General features: G+C 39.5%; 1 protein-coding gene across 1 annotated transcript in view; it reads right to left on the bottom strand.

Moving 5' to 3' along the window:
* Positions 1 to 27,403, bottom strand: part of Trip11 (thyroid hormone receptor interactor 11) — a 72,893-nt gene continuing 45,490 nt past the window's right edge. The window contains exons 16-21 of the mRNA XM_057782241.1: positions 26,945 to 27,044; positions 10,053 to 10,134; positions 8,506 to 8,620; positions 7,847 to 7,963; positions 7,569 to 7,713; positions 1 to 3,641 (exon numbers count right to left, since the gene is read on the bottom strand). Of these exons, the coding sequence (XP_057638224.1) occupies positions 3,421 to 3,641; positions 7,569 to 7,713; positions 7,847 to 7,963; positions 8,506 to 8,620; positions 10,053 to 10,134; positions 26,945 to 27,044 (780 nt within the window). The 3' untranslated portion in view covers positions 1 to 3,420. The remainder of the gene's footprint in view (positions 3,642 to 7,568; positions 7,714 to 7,846; positions 7,964 to 8,505; positions 8,621 to 10,052; positions 10,135 to 26,944; positions 27,045 to 27,403) is intronic.

The raw sequence follows: 27,403 nt of genomic DNA, 5'->3' as shown, positions 1-27,403 counted from the left end.
TGTTTTTATTATGGATGAAGATACAGCCAACTTAAGTCATTTTTATTTGAAGAAATTTTTTTTTTTTTGCCTTGCAATGCTCCTGAGAAATTCAAGAGTGCATTGGCTTTAACTCTATATAAAACACAACCGAATCTCATGATACAGTTGGAAATTGCTCACATTGCTATTTTCCTATAAAGACAATGCATCAATTTTAAGTGATTAAATCATAATAAGTTAAGATGTAAAGATTGGCAAATCATCACAAATGTCAACATTACAATGATCATTATTTTTACATAGGAATATATAAAATAAATATTACCTAACTTAACTGATATTTACAGAAGATAAATTTTTGTTGCTAGATGATGCTTTAAATGCTTCAATATATGAAAATTTCTTTAATTTAAAAACCCAGTCCAAATGCAGTACTTTCTATGGTTTTCATCTCTTTGCCTGGGCCTGGGCCTGCCCCTCCTCCCCATAGCTGACTGAGTAAGCTGAAGGCTCTTGAGTCCTTGGAAGGTTAAAAGAACTAAAGGCTTTTCTTGGGTGATACTTGATGTTTAGCTGGCTAGCTGCGTGCCATCTCTTTTTGCTTATGTGCTTTGGTTTCCCCCTTTTAAAAAACAAACGAGAATGCCAGGAAGGAAAACTCACAGACATACATGATTACATTCAATCAGCTCCAATGGCAGAGTGAATGCTTGACTGTGTATTTCGTTGTACTTGAAAACCATTAGGAATGTTGTGAAGAAATGTGCCTTCCAAAGCAAAACTCAACCATAAAACACTGCTAGGTATACAGAGATATCAACAGTGAACTTACTGCAGTTCCAACAGTGCGGTAAACCTGTGGCAGCTGCAAATTCTACCGAGTGCTGGAAGCTGTCAAGAGCAGACTTACTGCAGTTACCGGTTACCGCTAGCGGGGTCCTGTGGGTAAGACAAAGTGCATGCTTCTCGCTTTCTCTGCTAAGAAGTTTCCTTGAGCAGATGGTTCATCTCTGACACAACTTAGTTCAAAAAAGCTGATGAGTCATGTCTGGTTTAGATCAATGAACACTTAGCATGCATACAACACAGACATTAGGTACTGCAGCTTTCAGACAAAGTCATATATTTCAATAGCAGCCATGTAATACCATGTTCTTTGATGCCTGGGTGTGGAGCCCATCATGACAGCTTCCAAACTGAGGCCAAGTGAATGGGTGGGGAGGGCAGGTTGTTTCAGTCAAGGAACTTCAATGTCATAAAATGTATTTTAAATATAAAACACATTGTTTACATAATAAAACATTTTACATCTTCCTTTTCTTAATATAAAAACTAGCTTTTCGGCTGCCTCATGTGGAACTTAATTTTCTCATCACACAATAAATGACCCAACTAGTGAGCAAGAGTAAAGGAACATACAAATACCTGTATCAGTAGGTCCTCAACTTACCGTTGAGGCTTAACTGCTTCAATTTTGGGGTGTGCTGAAATGATACACATTAAGCAGAAATCATGCTTCAGATTTAGAATTTCTCTTTTCTCAATGCTGGAAGCATTAGAAGCTGTGGCTCCCAGTCAGCCCCGTGGTCCTGAGAGGAAGCAGCCTTGCTAAGTCAGGTTGGCTGACAGCTTAATTCAAGATGTTTTAATTACAATGGGTTTACTGGGCTGTGAGCCCACTCTAAGTTGAGAGGTATCTATAACGTTGGTGAAACTGGTGGGAGCAGCTTAACATCTCTCTGATGGCAATTTTTTCTAACATAGCGGAGAAGTGGACTATAAAGTTAGTTAAGGCCACAGGCGACACGAGGAAGCAGCGTTATCTCGGTTACTCAAGTTTTCAGAAAAAAAAGGTATTTTAAACATCAACACACCATTAAAACTGAAACCTCCACTCTTTGAAACACACAGCTTATCAGATGGAAAATTCACAAACAACCCAGCTGAGCTCTGACGGGTGCCAGGGCTGTGGACATTTCTGAATTAGTCTGCTTCCCACCCTTCCTTGCTATACAGGCTCTTCTGTTTTAAGGGCTTATCTGGACTTACAAAATATGCAAGAAATGGCTTTTCAATGCACAACGTCAACAACTAATATAAATATGAACATCCTGGTACAAGAGCTGTGAGTCAGGACTCTTTTCTTTCATAATGGCTTTGTGAAAAAGGACAGAAGCACTTGCTTTCAGTTCCAAACACCTGGTGCTGGAGTACGGCAGGGAGTGCCACATCCCAGACAGCCGCAGCTCAGAACGGGGACAGGAGGTGATAGGTCTCCAGGTATTGCTGGTGTAATAAATACTATGGTGTAAGGGTTATGTGGATGCAGCCATACAGTGTAACACTTACAAAGAGTTACATGATTTTGTGCAGTTTGCAAGAAAACCTTTAGGTCTCATTTGTTTTTTGGTGTGTGTCCGTGTTTTGAGGCACGGTCTCACTATGTTTGTTGCTCTGGCTAGCCTGAAACTCATTGTGTAGAACAGGCTGGCCTCAAACTCCTAAAAATCTGCATGCTTCTGCCTCCCAAGTGTTGGGGCTAACCACACGCCCTAGGAACTGCTAGAAACCTGTAGTTTTAGGTGGTACTTAAAAAAGGACAGTTCAGCTTTTAAAACTAAATGATACCATGAGTTACTCATAGCATGTACTCCACAATAAAAGGAAGCAAACTACCGGTCCATGAAACAACATGGATGGATCTCAGAGACTATGCTATGTGCAAACACCCAACTCAAGAGGATGCACTAACATGTGATTTCATTTCAATAGCCCTCACGGAATAACAGAACTACAGAAGGTTAAGCGGGGCAGCAAGAACTATTAAAAGGCAGCTCAGGGGACCCTTTGGACGAAGAGTTGGGTATTAACTGTGGTGGCCAGATGAATCTACACACATGCTAGAATTGCATAGAACTACGCACCCACTTTGCCTCAGGACAGCCACAACCTCCCAGGAACAGCTCTGTTTTCTCCCTACACAAGGTCTCTAGAGGTGGCTGACGCACACCGCAGAGCATCTTCTGCTCTGTGCTGAGAAGCCTTTATTAGGCACCTTTGGGGGTGGTGGTGGAATAAATTCCTTATTTGAGAAAATGAATAGCATGCCCTATATGAAATGAGCTTGAAAGTCCGAGGAGACAGCAGACAGTTACGCTTGCCTCTCCTTTTTAGAGTTTTGTAAATTAAAAAAAAGTAAACCAAATGTTTCTAGTTTTAAATTAGGTAAAATGACAAAATGAATAAAAAAGCAAATTACATAGCAGTTCTTACTCTTCTGACACCTGCAATTTCTAAAAGCATTATGAATAATTTTATTAACAGACAAATTACAAATTACAACTACAACTCTTTCCAGAAGGCCACTTTGTGATAAAGTTCACACATACAGTGTTCATGGTTTCCTTAAAGTGCTGTACAGTCTGGCGTGGAAGCGCCCTACTGCTTTAGAAGGTCTTTGAGTATAACGCCAGCGCTGTTGTCAGGTGACACTGGCAAAGGTGTAAACGTGGGGAGAACATCCGACATAGGCTTCAAAAGAAGATGCCCAGGCCCACCAGGTCCATGTCCAGCTGGGTTAATAAGGGGCACAGCTGCTGAGCGGGGCGCCAAGAATGGACTCAGATCTGTTCTTCTTCCTGTCCTGGGTTCTGTTATATCTAAAAGATAAGATAAAGATGATTTGGCTTCTACCCTTCACAAAGAGGTTAAATGAAATGACCCTGAACACATTAATATTAAGAAACGTGTTCCAATAATTTTATAAAACTCACCAACATGGTTGTTGGTGTCTGTTGCTGGGACAGGGGTCTACTCAGGCTGGCCATAAACCTAACAGCAGAGGATGCTCCTCCTGTCTCTCCTTTGAGAGCTGGACTGTGCTACCATGCTCAGTTTTCACATGTGAGTAAGCAATTTAGCACTACTATCAATTTTAAAATTCACCCTGCTGATCATAACACTACTATTTAGCACAGGTTCTGGGCCATTCTTTATTCAAGAACACCAACAGATCCTCAAATCCTAAGCAGAAAATACAAACTATGGGCCAGCAAGATAACTCAGCAGGTAAAGCACCTGCTGTGAAACCTCTAACCCTGATGACCTGAGTTCAACCCCAGAATCCATGTGGTAGGAGAGAATCCAACCCCCAAAAGTTGCTCTGACTTCCAAGAGTATACAGGAGTACACGTACTTACACACATATAGACACATGTACATACAATAAACAAATAACATTTTAAGAATACCAATGTGTATTATAAAAACCTCATCAAAGTTCATTTCTAGTCATTCAAAACATTTTCTGATATTTAAAAAAAAATGCCACATGTACTTTAGGCTTCCATATTTGGCTACCTATTAATTAAATTAATATGCCACTGAGTTCTGGATCCTACAGCAGACTCTATCTATGAAAAGGAGATGTGGGAAGACAGAGATTCTTGTGCTCATAGATAAGCAGGGGGGAACCAGAAATGCTAAACACATGTGGTCCTTCCTTCAAATGGGAGTGGGGGCGTTTAACCTGCTTCTGCCCAAAGGCTGGGGATTGGTGTAGTTAATATCTTAGTAACCTTTGTAACTTCTGCGTGGCCAAGACCCCACTGGATCCTCCCACAGTTCCTTATAGTGTGCTTCTCAATCTACAGATCCTGTCTTTATAGGAGCTACAGGATACGGTCAATCTACAGAGCCCATCTGTGTGGAAGATGTCATATGGACTTTACAAAGAGCTTTGATGTAATCATGTCTTAAGCTTTATTGTGCACAGGGACTTAGTCATTTATCGCCAGAAAAAAATGTCACCAAATTGTGCTCTGCTTAAATATGCCTAAAAAAACTACTCAGAGTCAGAGAACTAATCTGGCTTCTTGCCTCCTGCTGAGGCACTGCAGGTCATGGTGGTCCCAGAGACCCCAGCATAAAGGAGAAGAAGTAAAGAGAAAGGAGTGAGAAAAGAGGACAGAGGGCATGTGTATGTGCAACGATACCGACAGAAGAATTTGACCCTCAGACTCTGCTGGATAACGGAAAGCTTCACTGGCTGTAATAGTTTTGTAATAATGGTGTCTTGTTGCAAGGCTACTTTCCATACCTACCTGAAAGACGATGGACTTGTGAACTTGAGTTCCTAGTGATTATGATAGCTATGGAAAGGCTGGCATACCATACTATAGTGATACAGAAGTAATTAAGATTAATTTGCCAGAAAAACAAACAATATATGCATACATGACTCATTCATCTTTTTAGACATTCAAAGGCTGGAGACCATTCTCAGTGGCAGGATTTCTCTATCGGCTTGGAAAGCTATAATTCATTTTCACTAGAATAGGCTTACGACTGGTTTTAGTGGCTAGAATTCTGGTTTATGACCTAAGAACACTAACAAATCCATTGGTGAGAGCTAAGAAAACCCTGCGAGGTCCCTTCTTATGCAATGGGAAACTAAAAAAGTGGACACCAAAGACAAAGATAGAGACAGAGACAAACTCATCATATGCATCAGTAGCAGAGCACAGCTGGAGTCCCCTGCTGGACTTCCTGTGACACAGCTCTCCACACTGGAAGAGCTCCTAACAGTGTAAACACTGGACACTACTCTCTACACACTGTGAACACAGGTGGACACTAATCTCTACACTGTGAACACAGGTGGACACTAATCTCTACACTGTGAACACAGCTGGACACTAATCTCTACACTGTGAACACAGCTGGACATTAATCTCTACACTGTGAACACAGGTGGACACTAATCTCTACACTGTGAACACAGCTGGACATTAATCTCTACACTGTGAACACAGCTGGACACTAATCTCTACACTATGAACACAGCTGGACACTAATCTCTACACTGTGAACACAGCTGGACACTAATCTCTACACTGTGAACACAGGTGGACACTAATCTCTACACTATGAACACAGCTGGACACTAATCTCTACACTGTGAACACAGCTGGACATTAATCTCTACACTGTGAACACAGCTGGACACTAATCTCTACAGCAGTGAACACAGCTGGACACTAATCTCTACACTGTGAACACAGGTGGACACTAATCTCTACACTGTGAACACAGCTGGACACTAATCTCTACACTGTGAACACAGGTGGACACTAATCTCTACACTGTGAACACAGCTGGACACTAATCTCTACACTGTGAACACAGGTGGACACTAATCTCTACACTGTGAACACAGCTGGACACTAATCTCTACACTGTGAACAGTGTAGACACAGTTCTTCACAATGATGAACATAGCGCGGTGAATACAGCAGGAACACTAAGCTTGTGTCCTCCATGCAAACTCTGCCACAACACAGTTCACCTCTGACTGATACATACACTCAAGCTGAGTTCAACTGAGGAAGGAAAGGGAGATGGTGAGAAAGAAAGCAAGAGAAAGAGACGGTGGGAGAGAAGAAGGGACGTCGGGGGGGAGGGAAAAAAAGGGAGAGAGAATGATAGGAAATGCAGATAAATGAGCAGACTTTTCGCTGAAGAACGTGAGAATCTCTCTTAAGAAACTACGACCTAGTACAACATGAAAAGACAAATGTCCTCAGCAGTCTGTACCTCCTAAGTGACTTTTTATTGAATTCAGCAGCCAAACCTTTTATCTTAATGAGAGATAAACTTTATTACCTCACCTTCATATAAAAGTTCAAAAAACCAGAAACATCTGTCTAAATAACTAAAGAAGTTTTAAAAATTATAAAACAGAATTTATCTAATATTTTATTCAAATTTAACTACGGTAAGTGATATGAACTATAAAGCATATGATATATACCTTAACTCTATACTAAAATATGAGTCCAAATTAAAATATGTAAATTTAAATTATATGGAAAAAAAAGAGAATTGGTTCACAGTCTTGTGGATAATTCAATTTCAACTCCAGAAATTTTACTATATGCCAATATCATCAGTATGAAATAAGAACTTTACAACTCAGCGGGACCAAAACTATATACATATGCAGCCACCAACCACTTCCTTCCAGACAGATCTTTCCACGTAAGGGCACTTGTCCACAGTCTTTGGATTAGGTCAGTTAACTGAACCAACCTTACATTTATTATTTATGTGACAAGGTTTGGTTACTGAATACAAGAAGTCCAAAGCTGAAAATGATTTTCAAACTATGTGCATCTAACTTTGATTAGTAATGACTGCCATCAAAGAGAAATGAAAACCGGCGACAAAGCAAAGATGTAACCAGTTCACCACCATTTCCAGGAGAGTAATTCAAACTGACTTACACTGATAAAGGGAATAAAATCAAATGCCTATAAGCACACTACAATATATACGATCTGGAGCTGAGTGGAAGTCACCAATGAAAGGTTTCTCCTGTAGACAAAAATGATTCTCACAAAAAATTATTTTGACATAAAAGTGAAAGCATTTTATACTATTGACATTAATTAAAGCACGTAAGAACCAAATTTGGTGACGTTAGAATTTTGGAAGCAGTATTACATATTTAAAGAACACTGAAAACTTAGTGTCACCATAAATCTAAGTCATAAGTTAAACGTTTGGCTTTCAGCACTGAGGTTCACCTTTGGCACTTCCGGGCATGCTAGTGTGAACGTTCCTTCTCCCTGGAGAATCCAGTGGTTTCAAGTCATGAACAGACAGCTTTGGAGGTGGGGCAGATGGATGAGATTCTGTTTCCAGAAATTTAACAAAAAGTTCTGAAAAGGACTGAAAGAAAATATTTGGTTATATTACTATGATTGTATTAGATGATGTAAAAAGAAATCTGTCACTATGCAAATGAATGTGATATTTAACCATTTCATTATTCGTGCTCAGCAAGAGCACAACTGGGTCTTACACTATTAAACACAGACTGCTGATTTGGTCTCAAAGGTGTATTGGGCACACTTTTCGATCCTCCTCCAAGCCATCCTGTCATCCACCGAGTAACACCTCCTTGATCTTCAGCAAACAACTGCACAAACATTTTCAAACAGAAAAATATTACCATATAAGACAAGAAAAATAAGAACCTCTCTTATGTGATTTCAGGGAACAGTAAATCATGCTTTATAGTTCAAATTCTAGTAAATGTTTCCTACTACTGACAGAAGATATAGAGAAAATATAATGCCTCCTAGGCACAATCTGAAATAAATGTTCTGGGCACAATTACATCTCAAAAATGTCAACAATCTGATGTGAGAATTAGTTTGTAAGTTGTAAACTAAAATAACATCAATACACACTGAACAAATCTATCTCTTTGATTAAGAAAATTGTATTAAACCTGTTATATATACATTAAAAAGAGATCTTCTACTATGCCCCTAGTAAAAGTAATTGTGAGAACAGGATGCAGCTCAGTGGTGGAATGCTTCCTCAACATGTGAAATACATGCTAGGTTCCATGCCCAGTGAAAGAGAGAAAAAGAGAAGAAAGGTGGGGTGGGGGAGACCAGAGAAGGAGAGAACTAAAGAGAAAGGGGAGTTAGAGTGGTTTTGCTGTCTAGTTACCTGCTCCATTTCCTCCCTTTTAACACCCAGGATGCTCCCCATCAGTTGTAGCACTTCATGACGCTGATTTTTAGGTGCATGGAAATGACCAATGAAGAGGTTTCTCATAAGGACTCTAGGAAAATCAAGGCAGAAACAGCTTAGGCCTACCTAACATGGCCTACCTTACTAACACAAGTATACCCAAACTTAAACATTTACTTAAACAATGAGCGGCTTAATTATAAAAACTGAATAATATGGTATTCTAAAGAGGCTTGTTAAAGAAGTCTAACTAGGAATATTTCAGACAATCCAAAATGCATACTTTTTTAAAAATCATTTATTAGCCCACCAAGTCTTCAGACTCATAATCAACTGAGGAGGTATCTCATAAGCAATTTTCAACACCTGACTAGGTGATTCTCACATGCAACAGAAATGAAAATGGAGATGTTACATGTCCCCAACCATATTTACTAAAAATTTTAAATAAAACCTTAAATTTTAAAATATTAAGTGAGATATTATTGCATGGATAACTAGATTTTAGACCTAATCTGATGTGGGAGTTCCCTTTGTGTGCTGTGATTACCATTAATGAACAAAGAAACTGCTTTGGAACTAAAGCAAGGCAGAACTTAGGTAGGGAGGGAAAGCTAGGCTGAATGCTGGGAACACAGAAGGGCAGAGTCAGAGGAGAAGCAATGGAGCAGCCACCAGAGTCAGACATGCCAAAACTTTGCCGGTAAGCCACTCCCACATGGCTCTACACAGATTCATAGAAATGGGTTAAATTAAGATATAGGAGTTAACCAATAAGAAGTTATAGCTAAGGGGCCAAGCAATGATTTAATTAATACAGTTTCTGTGTGATTATTCTGGGTCTAAGCTAGCTAGGCGGCCAGGAACCAACAAGTGGCCTCTTCCAACCTTTAAACATTTAAACATGCTAGATATGTTTACTTAAGGGTAGTAAAGAGGAAAAAATATGCCAGGTGGAGGTGGCACACGCCTTTAATCCCAGCACTTGGGAGGCAGAAGCAGGCAGATCTCTGAATTTGAGGCCAGCCTGATCTACAAAGTGAGTTCCAGGACAGCCAGAGCTATACAGAGAAGCCATGTCTCAAAAAAAAAAAAAGAGAGAGGGGAAAATATTAAAAATAAACCTTTTACTTTCTAAGTATTTCATGTATAAGCAATAATTTTTTTTCTAGACAGGGTTTCTCTGTGTAGCCTTGGCTATCCTGGAACTCGATCTATAGACCAGGCTAGTCTTGATCATACCTGCTGGGATTAAAGGCATGTGACACCACTCTGCAGGAGTGATTTTTCTTTTAACTCTTGAATATGGTTTTTAGAAAAGAAATGAATTGGGAGAAACAGACTTTAAAAATAAAAGTAGGTAAGTTACTCTACTGACTGTCGTGACAACTATCTACACCTCACTATGTAAGAAAAGCAAACTGTTTCTTGAAAACGTGGTCAGGTGTACACCTCTATGGTAGCTCCACTGTTCTCTGACAGCAATTCCTGTAACCCAGGAGGAGTCAAAAGACAAAGCTCACTTGTCTACTTTTCCTTCTGTGCTGCTCACTAAGTTCATCAGTTTCTTCTGTGCATCGTCCAGCATCTCTTGGTGGAGCGCAACTGTTTACAAGGAAGTGGATAAAGACAGCATTAGCCAACCAACCTGGACAAACATGCAGCAAGACCTATTTAGAAATGTATGTGCCCTATTCTACTAGGAAATGGCCAATCACGGTCATCTTTTCTTTGGTTCAGGAAACCTGGGCAGAAATTACCTAGAAGGCAAGGGATGCAGTATCCCACGTCTTGTCTCCAGTAAAACGATCAGTTCCTTAACAGAAGTGTAAAATCACAACAGGTTTCCACCCACTCAGAAATGCACAAGTCAAGAGCAAACTGTCACCACTGCCTTCTCACACGATGTATTTCCAGAACAACTCTCACTTAATGGGAAACAATGGAAAGGAGAACTTTAGGTTTTCCATGCTCTGTCTTCCTGGCTGGGCTCTGTTGTTGGTGAGCCAAAAGAGTCTCTAACCAGCTAACACCATGGCTTAGGACAGCTGACAGAGCAAAGCACTCTGGGGGAAAAAAACGGCAATTCATGAGCGCTAACATGTGAATCATGTTACAATGCTGTTGGCCGACTTAAAAGTATGTTTAGGTGATTTCTAAATTTATACTTTAAAATAAGCAAAACCTGTAAAATGGTTGGAATTTTTAAAAGCAAAGTTTAAAACGAAATCAAGAGATGTCCTATGCACAAGCTAATCATGCCAAGGATCAAGAGCTCTTGGCTGAAGAGGCTCTCCATCCAATAGTCTCCACCTTCCACTTTGAAGCGGGCAGCAGAGCTGAAAGAGGTGCTCAATGGCTTTAAGGGGAAGCACAAGACATCATCCTAGAAGAAAGCAGAGGAGACTGCATGTAAGGTCCAATAAGGGAGCACATGCCTACTCCGTCCCTGACAGGAGCTGGTTAGCTGAGTCCCTGGCCAGGCACCAGGCCTGGCAGTTACTTTTCCTATTCTGTGTGCCATTTCTCTTTATGAAGTCTATCTAATTTATCTTCTTTTTGTTTTTTTCACACAGTACAATGAAGATTTACTCCTACCTCTTCTAAGAGCTTTTATGGTTTTGAATACAAAATTTAGGGCCATGATCCTTACCAAGTTCATTTTTGTGTGTGGTATGAGACAGGTGTTCAATACGGCAGGCACCCAATTCTCTTCATGGGAAAGCAGTTGCTCCAGTTTCATGGTGAAGTCCCATGCTTTTGGCACCATTTTGAAAAGTCAACTGACCATCAACGTCTGGTATATTTCCTGCTCTTGCTTCCTACAGAATCCTGCTTGTTTTTCTCCCTCTGATGAAGAGTTCTCACTGACAGCTCTACTGACTCATAACCACTCCTCATTCTGAAGTTCCTAACTTCCTTCCTCTCGTGACTTTCCTCCAATACACATTAGGTCTCTCCGTTGTCTCCATTCTGTCCTATATAATGACTAGAATGCTAACTTACAGTACTAAATGAAAATATAAAGCATTCATTCACGTTAAAGGTTTGCAATGGCTTGTGGTTCTCTAAATTGCAAATTTCTGAAATACAAAATGACATTCATATAATAGGCTAACTTTACCAAAATAGAGATGCTTGCCATATTATAAAAACAAAGGTTTGTTTTTGGATTTTTATATTTTTATATAAAAGTTTTATATTTATTTAAAACTTTCCTATCTTTCCAAGAAGGAATTTAAATTGTATATAAAAGGTGGAGGAGGGACCTATTACTGAAGTCTGACTCAATAAAAGACATTGTTCTAGATTCTTCAAGTACTTTACACTATGGGCATGTGTCGCTTACCTAGCAAAATTCTAGATGTGACAGAACTCTTGGCCACAGGAAAAACACCAGATCAGCAAGCTGGAGCAGGAGTCAGTGTAAATCACCTCCTCCAGCACTACAGATGGCAGCCGAGAAACAGCCCAGCCTTCCCCACTGGATGCACTTGTGCCTGTACACTCATGTAGAGGCTGACGGGGACGTCAGGTATCACTTATCACTCTCGCCTTAGTCCCTGGAGACAGGGTCTCTCACTGAAGTGAGAAGGCCTTGTGCTCTCCAGCCCCACAGTGCTGGGGTTATGGGAACAAGTGTAACCATAAGGCCTGGTTACATGGGTTCTAGGATCTAAACACAGGTCTTTATGCTTGCATAGCAAGCCCTCTTACCCATGAGCCACCTCTCTAGCCCTGCTACCTTCTCTTTTTCAGTGTGTCTATTACTATTAATTTTATACTGATTATACTTCAAAGTGATAATAATTTGAGGTCCTATTATTAAAAATATATTATAAAAATTAATTTAATGGGGTTCAGTGGTTAAGAGCACTTGCTGCTCTTGCAGAGGAGTTGAGTTTAATTCATGGAGCCTACATGATGTCTTACAACCATATGGAATTCTAGGCTAGGGAATCTGGTGCCCTAACGGACATGTACTCACATGTTGTGTATAAACCCATGGAGACACACACATATAAAAATAATACTCTTATTAAGATTTTGCCTTTAACGGGGGCTGGAGAGATGGCTCAGTGGTTAAGAGCATTGCCTGCTCTTCCAAAGGTCCTGAGTTCAATTCCTGGCAACCACATGGTGGCTCACAACCATCTGTAATGGGGTCTGGTGCCCTTTTCTGGTCTGCAGACATACACACAGATAGAATATTGTATACTGTATACATAATAAATAAATAATTTAAAAAAAAGATTTTGCCTTTAAGTGGGTAAGTATTTTACCTGCATGCATGTCTGTGTACCACATGCATGTAGTGCATATGGAGGCCAGAAGAAGGCAACAGATCCCCTGGGACTGGAGAAGAGATGGTTGTGAGCTTCCATGTGGGTGCTAGGAATCAAACACAGGTCCTTTGGAAGAGCAAATGCTGAGCCATCTCTGCAGCTCCAATAAGTAATCTTAACAGAAAATGATTTTTTATTCTTTTTTTTTTTTGCTATTTCAAGGTAGTCATTAAAAACAAAAAATTACATTAGGCACAGAAGTACATGTTTGCAACCCCAAGAACTTAAGAACCTAGGGCAGAAGGACCCTGAGCTACACACAATGAAGCTTGTCTATGCTTTCCCAAGAGAGATGAAAAGAGGGAAGAAGGGGAGAATTACATGGGACTCACCGTTTATATGTTTTACCACAGAAACCATATATAAAGCTACATTACACTATCTCCAGTTGAAACAAACAGGAAAAACAGAAAGTGAGCCACTAAGCCAGATGGTCCAGCAGGTGAAAGTGCTGCTCTGTAAGCCAACGACTTCTCTGGAATCCACACAAAGGTGGAGAGAGAACTGAGTCCACAAAGCTGACTTCAGGCCCCTATATGCACCATGGCAGGCCTGTGGACACACCCAGTGTACATCATATGTACACAGAATAGCAACAAATTAAAGTGCTTTTTTTCTAATAAGTTGGGCACTGTAGTTTGCACCTGTGGTTCCAGATGCTAAGGAGGCCAAGGCAGGAGGATCAGTTGAGCCTGGGAATTTGAAGCCAACATGAGCAGCATAGTGAGACCTTATCTCAAAGAATCCAACCAAACAAAAGGCTTGCATGATGAATAAACAGTTTCAGAGTAAAACTCATAAAGCAAAGATTCTAATAAAGTTATTTTTATATAGTAAGTCAAAAAGCCAAGGCATTGTTTAGGTCAATTGACAAGATAAAATTGTCTTGAACTCACTATTAGTCCCTGACCTAATGCAATAGGGGATGCACATGGCTTTTTCAAACTCACAGGCTTAAATGTACTTTGACATTTGAGTAGAGAAAGGAAAAGGGACCTTAGAACTTAGCAGACAACACGGGAAGAAATGTATTAACTTTGAGAAGTTAGAAGAAAAGGAAGTTACACACCCATTCCAAGTCCCCAAAGACTCATCTTTTTCTCCAGCAATACTTGCTCTCCTCTCCTCAGAAATTCTGAATATTTCTCTACAAAAACTGGGCTCAAACCACAATTTGAAATCAGAACTTTCTTTATATGGGCAGGCAAAATATTATTATTCAGAAATGGGTTCTAGTCCAAATACAATAGTCCTGTGAATAATCACACACACCCAAATAATTCTTTGGAAATGCAAGCTGGGCTGGGAAGCATTTTCAGGCTAAGCAATGAATCAGCTGAGATGGAGCCTGGTCTGCAGAAAGCATGACACGGAGTGCATGACACAGTAAATGTCTCACAGAATTTCTTACAATCAAAATCGAATGTGCAAGAGTGAGTGCATCCTAACTTTACATTTCACTTGTGATTAATGACAGTGCCTGTGACAGCATCTTCAGAGAACATCTTAAAGCCTATCATACTCGCATGCTCCTCTGCTTATCTCATGACTGAGTACCTATGAGCAGGTTTACTCAACAGTCAGCTGAATGAGATAACTGGGAAGACCAGAACGAGAACCCAGAAACCCAGACATGAACCAGGCATGGTTTGCCTCTTTTAAAATGTGTTTCTTGCAAAGGATTCTGAGAGAATGGAATAAATGACCAAATGTTAATTTTCTAAATAGTAAAGTGCTATATACAATGGAAGTGTTCTTTCGTCTGATTTCTTTTCTTCCTTCCTTCCTTTCTTGAGACAGGACATTGCTACAGAGCCCCAGCTGATCTGGAACTGTTCTGTAAACCCAGGTTCACCTCAAACTAAGAGATCTACGAACCTCTGTCTTGGCTGCTAGGATTAAAAGCATGCATCACCATGTCCAGTGTTCATCTGGTTTCTTAAAATAACAAAATCATTGTTAAATTTTGCTTAATCAACAACAACACATCTCACATTGGTTGATATTGATATTCTGTGACTTTTTTTTTCCTTATTTTGCATTTTTCTCATTTTTAAGAGTCAAGGCAAAGGAGAGAACAGGAGAAAGAAAACAATGTTTGAAAGATGATTTTATTTCTTTGTGTAATTATCAGTAAGTAAATTAGGTATTGCTGTGGAATAATCTTTCTGTATATTGCGAAGATATATCATTCTGATTGGTTTAATAAAAAATTGAATGGCCAATCGCTAGCAGTATTTTCAGAACACAGGAAAGAAGGCAGAGTCACCAACGGATATAAAGGAAACAGACCTGCAGTAAAAAAGGTTAAAGCCACGAGTCATGTGGCACCAGGTAGATGACAGAAATGGGTTAATTTAAGTTATGAGGTATAGTCAGAAGCAAGCCTAAGCTAACAGCTCAGCTTTCATAATTAATAATAAATCTCTGTGTCATGATTTGAGAGCTGACTATATATATATATATATATATATATATATATATATATATATCCACATTAACCCTTGAGGAAGCTTAAAAAGGTCATAAACACACAACAATGGAGCCAAACACAGCTTCCCAGTCCCATGTCTCTCACACTGACCACTGCACAGACGTGTCTCCCAGCAGCTGCCTGGGAGCCTGAGTGGCCAGTGCACCAGGAGGTTATCAGCCTTGGCGGATTTATGATTTTCTTCATGAAGACAGAAAAAGTTAGATACACAATAAAGTAGGTTCAGACAGGAAAACATAAAAAACCTCTAAACAGGCTACAGTTTAATAATTTGCATAGGCTTAAGGAAAAATGGGTAGATTCAGACAGAAATAAATAAATGGCTGAAAATAATAATGTCTTTACAGAATGAGTGAAGTAGTAAGAAAAAAAGAATAAGCCAGGGCTGGAGAGATGGCTCAGTGGTTAAGAGCACTGCCTGCTCTTTCAAAGGTCCTGAGTTCAATTCCCAGCAACCACATGGTGGCTCACAACCATCTGTAATGAGGTCTGGCGCCCTCTTCTGGCCTGCAGGCATACATGCAGAAAGAATATTGTATACATAATAAATAAATATTTTAAAAAAAAAAGAATAAGCCATGTAGAGATGGGAAATACAAAGGGAGTTTGGATCCTGTATGTTATTGTGTTGTCTTTTAATTTTTTGATCGCTGATGAACAAACAGCTGCTAAGAGACATTGGATTGCGGAAACTATTAAATTAAACCAACCTATATATTTTTAAAATATCTTAACTTCAAACTGGAACAAAAATATGTTGTGTTGGAGAAAAGGTTATGCTTTTGTTTTCACAGCAAACAAAAGGCTGTGGATTTGTTCAAGATTAAAAAGGATCAGATTTGATTTGGGGAAAAACCCCTGAAAATCGTGGCTATAGACATAAAGAAATAAACCTAAAAAAAAAAAAAAAACCCACAAGATAGGTAGTGTATATTTTACCTGCTCAAACATAAAATAAAAAGCCATCTTTAACTGACTTGTGCACACTGCACATTTCATACTTGTGTTAATGGAGGTATTAACCTTTGAAAGCATGTGGTTTTTCAGAACCAGGGGCCCAGACACCAATGAAAACAGGTGGTTCAGGTGATCCAGCCTCTCAGAATGACTCTGTTGCAGTTTCCTTAAAGTTCTGCACCCAGAACAGTTTCAAGATTGCTGACTGAGATAGTCCAGCCTCATAGACTATTCTAGAAAAGACCTGACTATTGCCCTAGTTTTCTCTGGGTCCCCCAAAGATTCCCACATTCCCAGACAACAGGAAGTAGTGTAGAGAAGACAACACCCACCAGATTCCCAAGGTGTGAAATGGATGGTTTTGGTCATTTGGTTGGTTATGGATGATTATTATTGCTTAAGGGGTTGGTTACAAGCTGTTATTGGTAATGGTGGAAAAAAATTTAACAAAGGAAACTAGATTCAAGGATCTCATTCTGAAAAGAAAAAGGGGGAATTTAGAAATGATAGGATAAAAGGGTAGATTACTGAATCTACTCTTAAACTAAAAAAGCAACTACCAGTCTTAAGTATTTTACATTAGTATGGATTTTGTATATTGGTACAAATTTAAGGTTTTTGTTATACTGCATATATGTTTCTATTCATGTTTAAGGTATTGAACATATGTAGCTCATTTAAAAGGTTATATAAAGTTTTAGTCTTTGAAAGCTATTTAGGACAATAAATACTGGTTAATAGTCATCTACTAACTATCAAACTTATAGTCATTTTAGGTATGTTTTCAAAGTCATGCAGAGATATATTTTAGATAGATAGGTGATCTTTAAATATTTCAAAGACCTACAGAATATAGCACTTAAAATGTTTTGATTTAATATTCTTTCTTTATAATATAAGACTTTTCATGCCAGTGAGACATGGCTACTTGTGGCAGCACCAATCTACTTTAAAAGAAAGATGGGCATAGAAGAATCTCCATATGAAGTTTGTTTTCTTTATGGCACAGGCTAGCCATTTGGGCAAGGGGCTGCCCTTGCTTTGACTGCTGACAGTATGATGTCCAAATTGGACTAGCAGGACACAAAGAAAAGCAACTATCAACCTTTGCCAAAACAAGGTAATACAGTGCTTCAAAAATTCCTGCTTTGGCCGGGTGGTGGTGGTGGTGGTGCACACCTTTAATCCCAGCGCTTGGGAGGCAGAGGCAGGCGGATCTCTGTGAGTTCGAGACCAGCCTGGTCTACAAGAGCTAGTTCCAGGACAGGCTCCAAAACCACAGAGAAACCCTGTCTCGAAAAACCAAAAAAAAAAAAAAAAAAAAAAAAATCCTGCTTCACAAAGAAGCCTGTCAGATATTCTAGGCCTGTGAATCGAAAGATGCTTGCCCCAATGCCGCAGAGGAAAACTGGGTGACTGTACAGGCAATCAGTCAGCTGTTTCTGTCATTTCTTTTAGTTTTGGAAGTTGCTTGCTCTGTACTTCCTGTTTGCTAAAGTAATATATCCTTCTCAGGTCTTTGATAGAGTTGAAGACTAGATAGTAGTAGTTATAGTTTTCCTTAGTTATAATAAAAGATAAATTAGGTACAGAACTTGAAACTCACCAAGGCAAGAAAAATAATAAAGTTATTTCCCCCAAATTGCCAAATACAAATGAACTATACATTGGAAATTCTTTTTTTTTTTTTTTTAGTTTTTCGAGACAGGGTTTCTCTGTGTAACAGCCCTGGCTTTCCTGGAATTAGCTCTTGTAGACCAGTCTGGCCTCAAACTCACAGAGATCCACCTGCCTCTGCCAGCGGAAATGTAATTCTTACCTGAAAATTGTTCTCAATATATATAGCTTTACCGTGTAAGAGTTAAACACTTTCCTTTTTACTTAGACAAAAAGGGGAAAATGTTGTAAAATTATTTTTTGTATACTATGAAAATATGTCATTCTCATTGGTTTAATAAAAAGGTGAATGGCCAATTGCTAGGCAGGATTTTCACACAGGATGCTAGGAAGAAGGCAGAGATGCCATAAAATGCAGAGTGAGCATGATCCAGTGTGTAGATGAGGTAAATGAGCCTTGGGGCAGCACATAGATTAACAGAAATGGGTTAATTTAAGTTACAAGAGCAAGCTAAAAATAAGTCTATGCTATTGGGTGAGCTTTTATAATTAATAAGAAGACTCCATGTGGTTATTTGGGAGCTGGCAGATGAGACAGAAAAGTCTGACTACAAGTATTAGATCCTACTTGCATTGGTAACCTTAACAGTAATTAATTTTATTTGATTTTTAAATATGTGGTTGTGTGGGGGTATTATATGTCTTAGTTAGGGTTTGTGTAGTTGTGAGAAAATACCATGAACAAAAACAACTTAGGGAAGGATTTATTATAGCTTGTAGTTTCACAACAGAGTCCATCACTGAGGAAAATCAGGGCAGAAACTGAAGGTAGAAACCATGGAAGAATGCTGTTTACCAGCTTGCTCCTCATGGCTTACTCAGCCTACTTTCTTATAGCATCCATCCACAACCACAAGGCCTGGGGGGCACCACCCACAGTGAGCTGGGTTCTCCCACATCAAACAAGAAAATGCACTATAGGCTTGCCCACAGTTCAATTGGGTCATGACATTTTTCTCAATTGAGGTTCTTTTTTCCCAAATAACTCTAGCTCATATCAAGTTGACATAAAACTAGCCATCACAGTGTACATGAGTAGAAGTGCCCAATGGAAGCCAGAAGAGTATGTCTGGTACCCTGAAACCAGAATTAGTTGTATAAGTGTGGGTACTGGGAACCAAACTTGAGTCCTCTACAAAAGCAGTACATGCTCTTAACCAGTGAGCCATCTCTCTAGTCGCCAAAATAAACTTAAAGTTGATACAGTATTAAACTTTATTTGGATTCTTCATTTAACCAAAGCAAAAATTAGAAACTAGATGGTCTTTGTGTGTACATGGGTGTTTACAGAAGGCCAGAGCTTGACATAGGGTTTCTTCTTTGACTGCTCTCTGTCTTATATTTTGAGTCAGGGTCTCTCATTCTGAACCAAGAGCTGACTGATTCGGCTAGTCCAACTATACACATTGCTCTGGAAATCCCTTGTCTACCTACCTCCTAAGCACCGAATTACTGCCTCTCAGCATTCATATGGGTGCATTGCAAATGCTTTACCTGCTAAGCCATCTCCAAAACTCTAGACAGTCTTTCAGTTTTGACTTTTGTTTGTTTGTTCTTGAGACAGGGTTTCTCTGTGTAGCTCTGGCTGTCCTGGAACTCACTCCCGTAGATCAGGCTGACCTCAAACTCAGAGATCCACCTCCTCTGACTCCTGAGTACTGGGATTACAGGTGTGTACCACCCCCAAACCCACCAGTCTTTTTATTACAGAATTTCAACTCGTACAAAATGACTTTTAACACTAAATGTTTTTTAAAAATAATACCACATCTATTTGTAATTTGAAACTGCTTTGTCTTTTAAGCATTTCTTTCTTTCTTTTTCCTTTTCTTCCCCTGGTTTTTCAAGACAGGGTTTCACTGTTTGGCTCTAGCTGTCCTGGAACTCACTCTGTAGACCAGGCTGGCCTCAAACTCACAGAGACCCACCTGTCTCTGCCCCCTCCCCCCAGTGCTGGACATTAAAGGTGTGCACCACCACCACCTGGCTTCTTTTAAGTATTTTCAACCTATCAACCTATCAGGGAGAATTTTAAGGTCTATACAACATGGTAAATTTTGCTGTTTTGTTTTGCTTTTTTGTCTCATCATAATTATTAACTGCTGAGTAAAAGTTAACTTTATGATTTTTCCCCAACAGGGTCTCATCATGTATCCTAGGCTGACTCTAAACTTGCTTTAGACAAAGATGAATTTGACCTTCCAATCCTCTGGCCTATCCCTCCTGAGTGCTGAGATTTTAGGCATGTGCAACTACACTTGGTCTAGTCAGTGCTGCGGACTATACCCAGGGGCTTATGTGTGCTGGGCAAGTATTCTTCCAAGTGAGGTATGTCCCCAGTTCCCAACATAACTCTTAAAATTCTGCTTGTTGGAAATAAATTCAATTCATTACTACAGTAAAATTAATGAGTTCCTCTACACCATAATTGATTGGAATTACTATGTATGTTTGGGAGAAAGAAGACAGAGAGGCAGTGGAGAAAATAGGAGGGGAAAGTGAGGGAGGAAAACATTACTAAGATTTTTCAGCAGTGGGAATTAATCCTACTAAGAGTTAAGTATTCTACCACTGGGCCACCCAGAGATTTTATATAATTATATGTGTGTGTGTGTGTGTGTGTTCATGTGTGTATGGCAGGTGGGAGGTATGCATACATGTATGTGAAGGTCAGAAGCAACTGTTGGATGTTTTCTTGAAATTACTTAACACCTCATTTTTTACAGACAGTGTCCTACTGAACCCCGAATTCACTGACTCAGCTATACTGGCTGGCCAACAGAAGTCCTTCTGCCAGAATTGAGGTCTGACTCACAGGTCCTTCTGCCAGGACCTCCCCAGCACTGACATTACAGGTGAGCCAGCATGCCTGGCTTTTATGTGGGTGTGGTGATTGAACTCAGGTCCTCATGCTCACAGGATAAGCACTTTATCAACTGAGCCTTCTCTCTATCCCCCAAGCACATAATAACATTTTTGTTTGTTTGTTTTTTGAGATAGGGTTTCTCTGTGTAACAGTTCTGGCTGTCCTGGAACCAGTTCTAGTGAACCAGCCTGGCCTTGAACTCACAGAGATCCTCCTGCCTCTGCCTACAGAGTGCTGGGATTAAAGGCATGTGCCACCATCGCCTGGCTATATAATATTTTTAATGCCAGCAAATCAAATATGCATTCCCTCTCTATTAGTTCCCCTCAACCTTTCATTATTGATTCAAATAACTTATAGTTTCCATATAGAAAGTTTTAAAAACATCCTTATAGAGTATATGCTTTATAAAAAAAATTTGCATAGACAAGACATATCCCAAAAGAGGACTAAATTTATCACTGAAAAGGAAAGCTGTAATGCTTCCTCCTGTTAGTGAATGCTACTACTGCGTCAAACTCCAAGAACACAAGGTTTTCTAGACCTCAGCACCAACCTCATTTCCTACTGCAAATCACCATGGATGGTGTCCCCCAAGGAGGGACCTGCCCTGCCCACACAGGGGTTTTGTTCTTACTAAATGCCTTTATTTTCATTGCTACTCTATAAAGCTTAGTATTTTTCTAAAAGGAAAGACTATTTACATGTAGAAAAGTTACAGATAATACTAGGAAAGGGCAGAGCCCCAAACCATGAAAACAGAGCAGTAAGCAGCAACAAAATTAACACCTACAAAAACCAAGCAGTGCAAGGTAAACAGCATACTTGAACCTACCACACAGGGCCTTTACAAAGCTCTAGAAAGGAAGCCAGGACCTATTATATGAAAATCCAGATTTCACCATCCCTTGCGAGACCTAACATCTTCAGCACTCAGCTCACAAGCCTGTGCAGAAATAATGGGGTTGAGCTGAAACTCTGCCACCCATATAAGAAACATTTCAATTCACCAGTTTTTACCAGACCTGTCCAATCTGTGGCCTAACATAAAACTGTTACCTTACTTAAAACACGAGATTATTTTGGGGGGGTTGGAGGGAAGGTAAACCAACCATACTGTTCCCCCTGTGTGATTACGATGTCATACTGTAAAGTCAACAGGTTGGACCCACTTGTGTCCTTCTCCCTTGCTGTTTTGGTATTAACAGTTGACGACCTGCTTGTGATTCATGACTGTTTCATCTTCCTACACAGTTATCACTTCCACTCCACCTTCCCAGTCCTGCATACCAACCAACCCACCACACCACACCACACCACACAATCAAATGTATGCCACCTTTCAACATTTTCAGAGTATGCCACCTCATTTCATGTGAATTCCCCGTCTAGAAAGATTTTCCCTAGCTACCAATCTACTTAGCCTGTACATATCCATCACTTAAGAAAAGTCAAGTCACTCTTAACTTTGCTTACCTTCCCATACCACTATTACCAAGTAGAATGGATAACTCTTTCAAAACAATTTTAAATTTTGTTATTATTTCGGATAATTTTGTTCAGTGTGCTTTATTTTACAATGTGGAATCCTCTAGATCCACTTCCCCTTCTCTACCCAAATAAATTACATACTGAACAACTCAGCCATTACTCAAAAAAAAGGAGAAAAAGTATATAAAAATATTTTCATCAGTATATAATTTCTCCTTTCTGCTTATAGAAATTAGTTTTCAATTGCAACTTCTAAAACATTGTTCAGTTACATATTAGTATCAAATATCAAACACATTTAAAATGTAACTAGAAATACAAAATAGCTTATTTACCTAATACACTTTTTCCCTTAATTTAAATGTTGGCATTGTCTAGCATACCCAGATGTTTATACTATTACAAATAACTTTTAACCATTTACGGCAACCCAGAAAATTGCATTTGGTGCTTCTTATATGTTTCCTCTAAAACTGTCACTTCTGCCAAAAACATCTATAAAGAACTCTCTCACAAGATTTGGGTAACAAAGCGTCTGGGAATGTATTTGGCTTATGTTCAACAGGACATTATATGTTTTCTTGTATAAATCATGTCCTGGAAAATGGAATGTCTTTATTTAAAATAATAACTCAGGCACACTCAGCATTGTAAAGGTAGTTCCTTGTGAAACATTTTAAGCTCCTTTTGTACCTGTGACTTTAAAACATGTTTTTATGCCTCATCTAGCACAGTGACTGTTACTGCTCATTTTATATGTACTTCTAGACTTTCTAAAATATTCTGAGGGAAAATTTCCATTTCAACTCATACAGATATTTTAAAAAGTAGTCACTATTTTTAAAAAATTAGTTACAAAAAGCCTTTAAGGTACAAGTATAGGACTTGGGATACAGCTGACTTTCCCAGCATGCACAAGACCTTGGGTTCCATCCCCAGCACAAAAAACAGTGAAGATGCCAGGCAGTGGTGGCACACACCTTTAATCCCAGCACTCAGGAGGCAGGGGCAGGCAGATCTCGGTAAATTCAAGGCCAGTCTGGTCCACAAAGCAAGTTCCAGGACAACTAGAGCTGTTACAGAGAAACCTGTCTTGAAAAAACCAAAAACCAAAATAAAGCCCTGAAAATATACGGATAAACTGGCCAGGTAGAGCAAAAGATGTTCCTCGTGCTAAGATTAAATTTCTACTGCCTACGAAAACTTACTTTTCTTTGCATACCACAAAACTCAATTATTTTTAGTATTAATTACCCAATCAAAAACTATCATACTTTTCAATTTCATTTTCATTCAAGAAGAAGTTTGAGAGCAGTTAAGGAAATGGAGCAGGGGCAATGTTAAGAGCAATTAAGGAAATGGAGAAAGGAAAACACGCACCTACATAAATGACAATGTATGCATCTTTTAATGTCTCAGCTGTACTAGGTTTAAACAGATGCTATTTTCTCATCAATAACAAGTCCACAGGAATCCTCAACTCTGGTGAACTAAGGATAAAGATACCATCCTACTCAGTTCACAGACAGGTGGTGCACTGACTAAAAAGAGCAGGGCAGCATGGGAAAGAAGTTTTTGCAACTGTGTTAAAGAGTGTTCCAGGTGAAATGCTGAAAGACTAATCTCCAAAAGGAAGGACAACAGTAATCCCTCTACCAGTCAACACTGCCTATTAAAACAGAGCATCTACAGGATGCTAGGGTTTCTCGTTTTGGGGGAATGAGTTAGCTTAACTAGTTCCTATGGTTTAAATAGTTTTCACACTTGCTAGGTAAAAACCTACTAGTGGCTTAATACTTTCTTCAAGTCTCCGTCCCTTAACAAGAGAACTAAATACACCACATATGGCCACTGTTGTGCACAACTGTCTTAAATTACTACCTTATGATATTCGTCACGTGCCATTTCCTTTGCTCCTTGAAAAGGGGCCTGTCTAGTGTTCTACACAGCAGCCAACATGAAGTCAAGCAGCTGGTCTTTATTAGGTGCTTACTGACCAGTAAAGCGCCAGGCATCTGTCTTTATGTTTCTCATAAAGGGCCCATAAATGCCCTCAGTTCATAAGCATGGTTGCACGTACCTGACATTAACAATCACATACTCTCAGAGGGACTGACGTCATCCAGGCTGTACTGCTTTAATACTGGGGTCATATGTAACCACACTTTTCTTATGTTTGGACAGACTGAATCATATCTTGGTAGTAGTGATATAATCAACCATTTTGAATAAAACACCACTTTTTAAAGTAAATTTCCTAATATTGTCTAAATGTTGAAACAGCAGATCGACTAATCGTTAGTCTACAGAGGCTTAGAAATAAAACAATACTTTGCCTTTACAATTCAAGTCTGTGTATTTTCTTGCAACAAAAACCAATTTGTCTTTTTCAAAATTGTTTCTCCTGGCAAAAACTTACGTTGTCTGGCCAACTTTTGTGTTAAAAATAAAATACAGTATTACAACATCAATCAACATGTAAAGTACTTAATGACTTATAAAAATATACAGGGATGCTTTTTGAAATAAGTAAGCCAATAAAGAATTTACTTATATTATCAAATCAAAAATACAACATTGAGAAAATAAAACTGCATTTGTGTTTAGAGATATAAACGTGGCACTAAACACTTTGATAGTGTGAGAAAAACATTATTAGGAGAAGCTGTAAAAGGCAAGGATGATTTGAAGACATAACAACCGTCTCAGTGTTCCCCTTCCTGTCTGTGCCACACTAGCTCCCTCAGCCTTTCCAAATACCAGGTGTACAAGCTGAAGCAAGCAGCACTTTCTCGCTAAGACTTACTCCCTAGAATGAGCCCAAAGTTCCTACTTACTAATAGTGAATATTAATTATACATTATATATTAGACAAAAATAAGAACCCAGGTGACCTACACTGCCAGCTACAGTGAAGAAAAACAGAATTATTTCTACTCCTAGAAGTTTAACTAGGGGCCTGGGCAAACACCAAATGCAGTTAAGTCACAGACTCTCACATCTGACCATGGCCTACTGGAAATGACTCAGGTGACTTCTAAAAGGGGATGTAGCCGTAGACATGAGGGCACACAGCATCAGGCTGTCAGAGCCCAATGACGTACTACAGAACTCACCTTTTTTCCTTCCACTGATCTAGCTCAGCTCTAAGACATGGCACCATGGTTAACCCTCTGCTGCTCAGTGTTCTTTTTGGTTCACCATGTCTTCCAACTAATGTAGTTGCACTGGCTTTCTATCTGACTAGGCTGTGTTCCCAATACACAGTTCTCATTAAGAAGCCATTTCAGCAGTGAGAGTTCAGTATGAAGGGTGTCACAGAGAACAAAAGACAAGTTGGACATTTTATAAACACTGGAATACAGAACATGGGAAGATCAAAGCTTTGGTACAAATAAAGAGACCTGCGAGGAAAGCTCAATTTCTGTGTCTGTAAGAGCAGGCTGACGCTACACACTTAAAGTTCTTCATAAATGGCAAATGAGTGAAGAAATGACTAAGCACTCTAGTCTATGTTAGGTCAGCTATTACAGGTACTGACTGGTTCCTTGCTGCCTATTTTCCAGTCTCAAATTCAGAGCTCCTATGCTGATCCATTCTCTTGAAACAAAACCTCAGAATGAAGTCTCAGAGTGAAGTTATCCCAGTGATGCCAACTCCCTTGCACCTATTACTATTTTGCTGTGTCCACTTGGGATCCCCTGGTCTAGGCCAGGTTATTTAGGTTGTACCTATGGGCCAGTGATTCCTGTGGGCTCATGTGCTAAGTATCCATGTCACTGTTCTTGTTTTAACAGTATCTTTGTTCCATCTACTTCTACGTGTGCTTTCTAACTTCTATTTTGTGACACATGGTATCTATTTCTTAACTGCTGTGAGAACAGAGACATCTACAGCCAATGTATTCCTAGGCTCCATTACAACTTCCTAATCACTTCAAATCATTACCAATTAAACATAGCCCCAGAGGAACTTCAAGTCCCTGGCTACTCCTAAATGAGAGAATAAATTTAATGATATGCTACCACTGTTGGCTGTTAGGCTCAGCACAGCACTGTGAACTACCCTACCACATGAGGTTCAAAGATAATCCTAAGTACAGGAGATCAGTTAGAGAACTGACACAACTGAGACACTTTACGAGCACCAAACCCAAACACGCTGAGTGCCTGGTGTAAAGCCCGTCCACAACAAAATCTAGTAAGTTACACTCAGCCAGTCACGTCACAAACAGTGACCTAGTATTTTTACTTGAGAATATGCCCCCTCTAGCAGATCAGATGGCTTTGGGTGTAGCATGAACTATCAGAAGACAAAATCATAAAAATTGCACCTGTCAAATCAGTCTTCTTGATCAACAGAACAACAACCAAAATACAGTCATAGCACCATACCCAGGAGAACTAACCAGGGCTATCCTAATGACTGGTTTCATTAGATTTAGACTCAAACAGAAGCAAATCGTACATGGGAATGGGAAGTGGAAGTCACATATCATTAGCCTTACTCAGCTGTGCCAATGAATGGCAGAGACCACACTTGATTCAACATAAGCACTGTTGCAGAGAACAAAAAAAGACCTACTTTGCTTTTTAAGTTCTTCAATATGTTCCTCTTTTAGATCTAACTGTTCTGTCAGTCTTGAGGCCGAATCCAAAGCAGCATTTGCTTCATCCAAATGTTCCTGGGAGTAAAGGGGAAAAGGAGGTTATTAAAAAGTAGTGTATGCAAACTACGGGGCTGGAAGACACTTCAGCATCGTCAACAGCTCAGCCAGTGATGACACTGCACCTCTGTGACCAAGGCAGCTCTGTACAACCTACCGACCTCATGCTCTTACAACACATCACTGCCCTTTTAGAGAAACTAAGGAAAGCTGCTACTAAAAAATAACATAACAAAAAACTTTAAAGTAAAAATAACAAGATAAAAAAATTAAAAAGATATAAAAAGTCAGTGGTGGCTTATGCTTTTAATTCCAGCACTCAGGAGGCAGAGGTAGGTGGATCTCTGTGAGTTACGAGAGCTAGTTCAAGGACAGCT

The sequence above is a fragment of the Chionomys nivalis genome, chromosome 10, assembly GCF_950005125.1.
Source record: "Chionomys nivalis chromosome 10, mChiNiv1.1, whole genome shotgun sequence".
Classification (NCBI taxonomy): domain Eukaryota; kingdom Metazoa; phylum Chordata; class Mammalia; order Rodentia; family Cricetidae; genus Chionomys; species Chionomys nivalis.
Note: the sequence above shows the minus strand (reverse complement) of the source record. Positions and strands in the feature narration are given on the sequence as shown.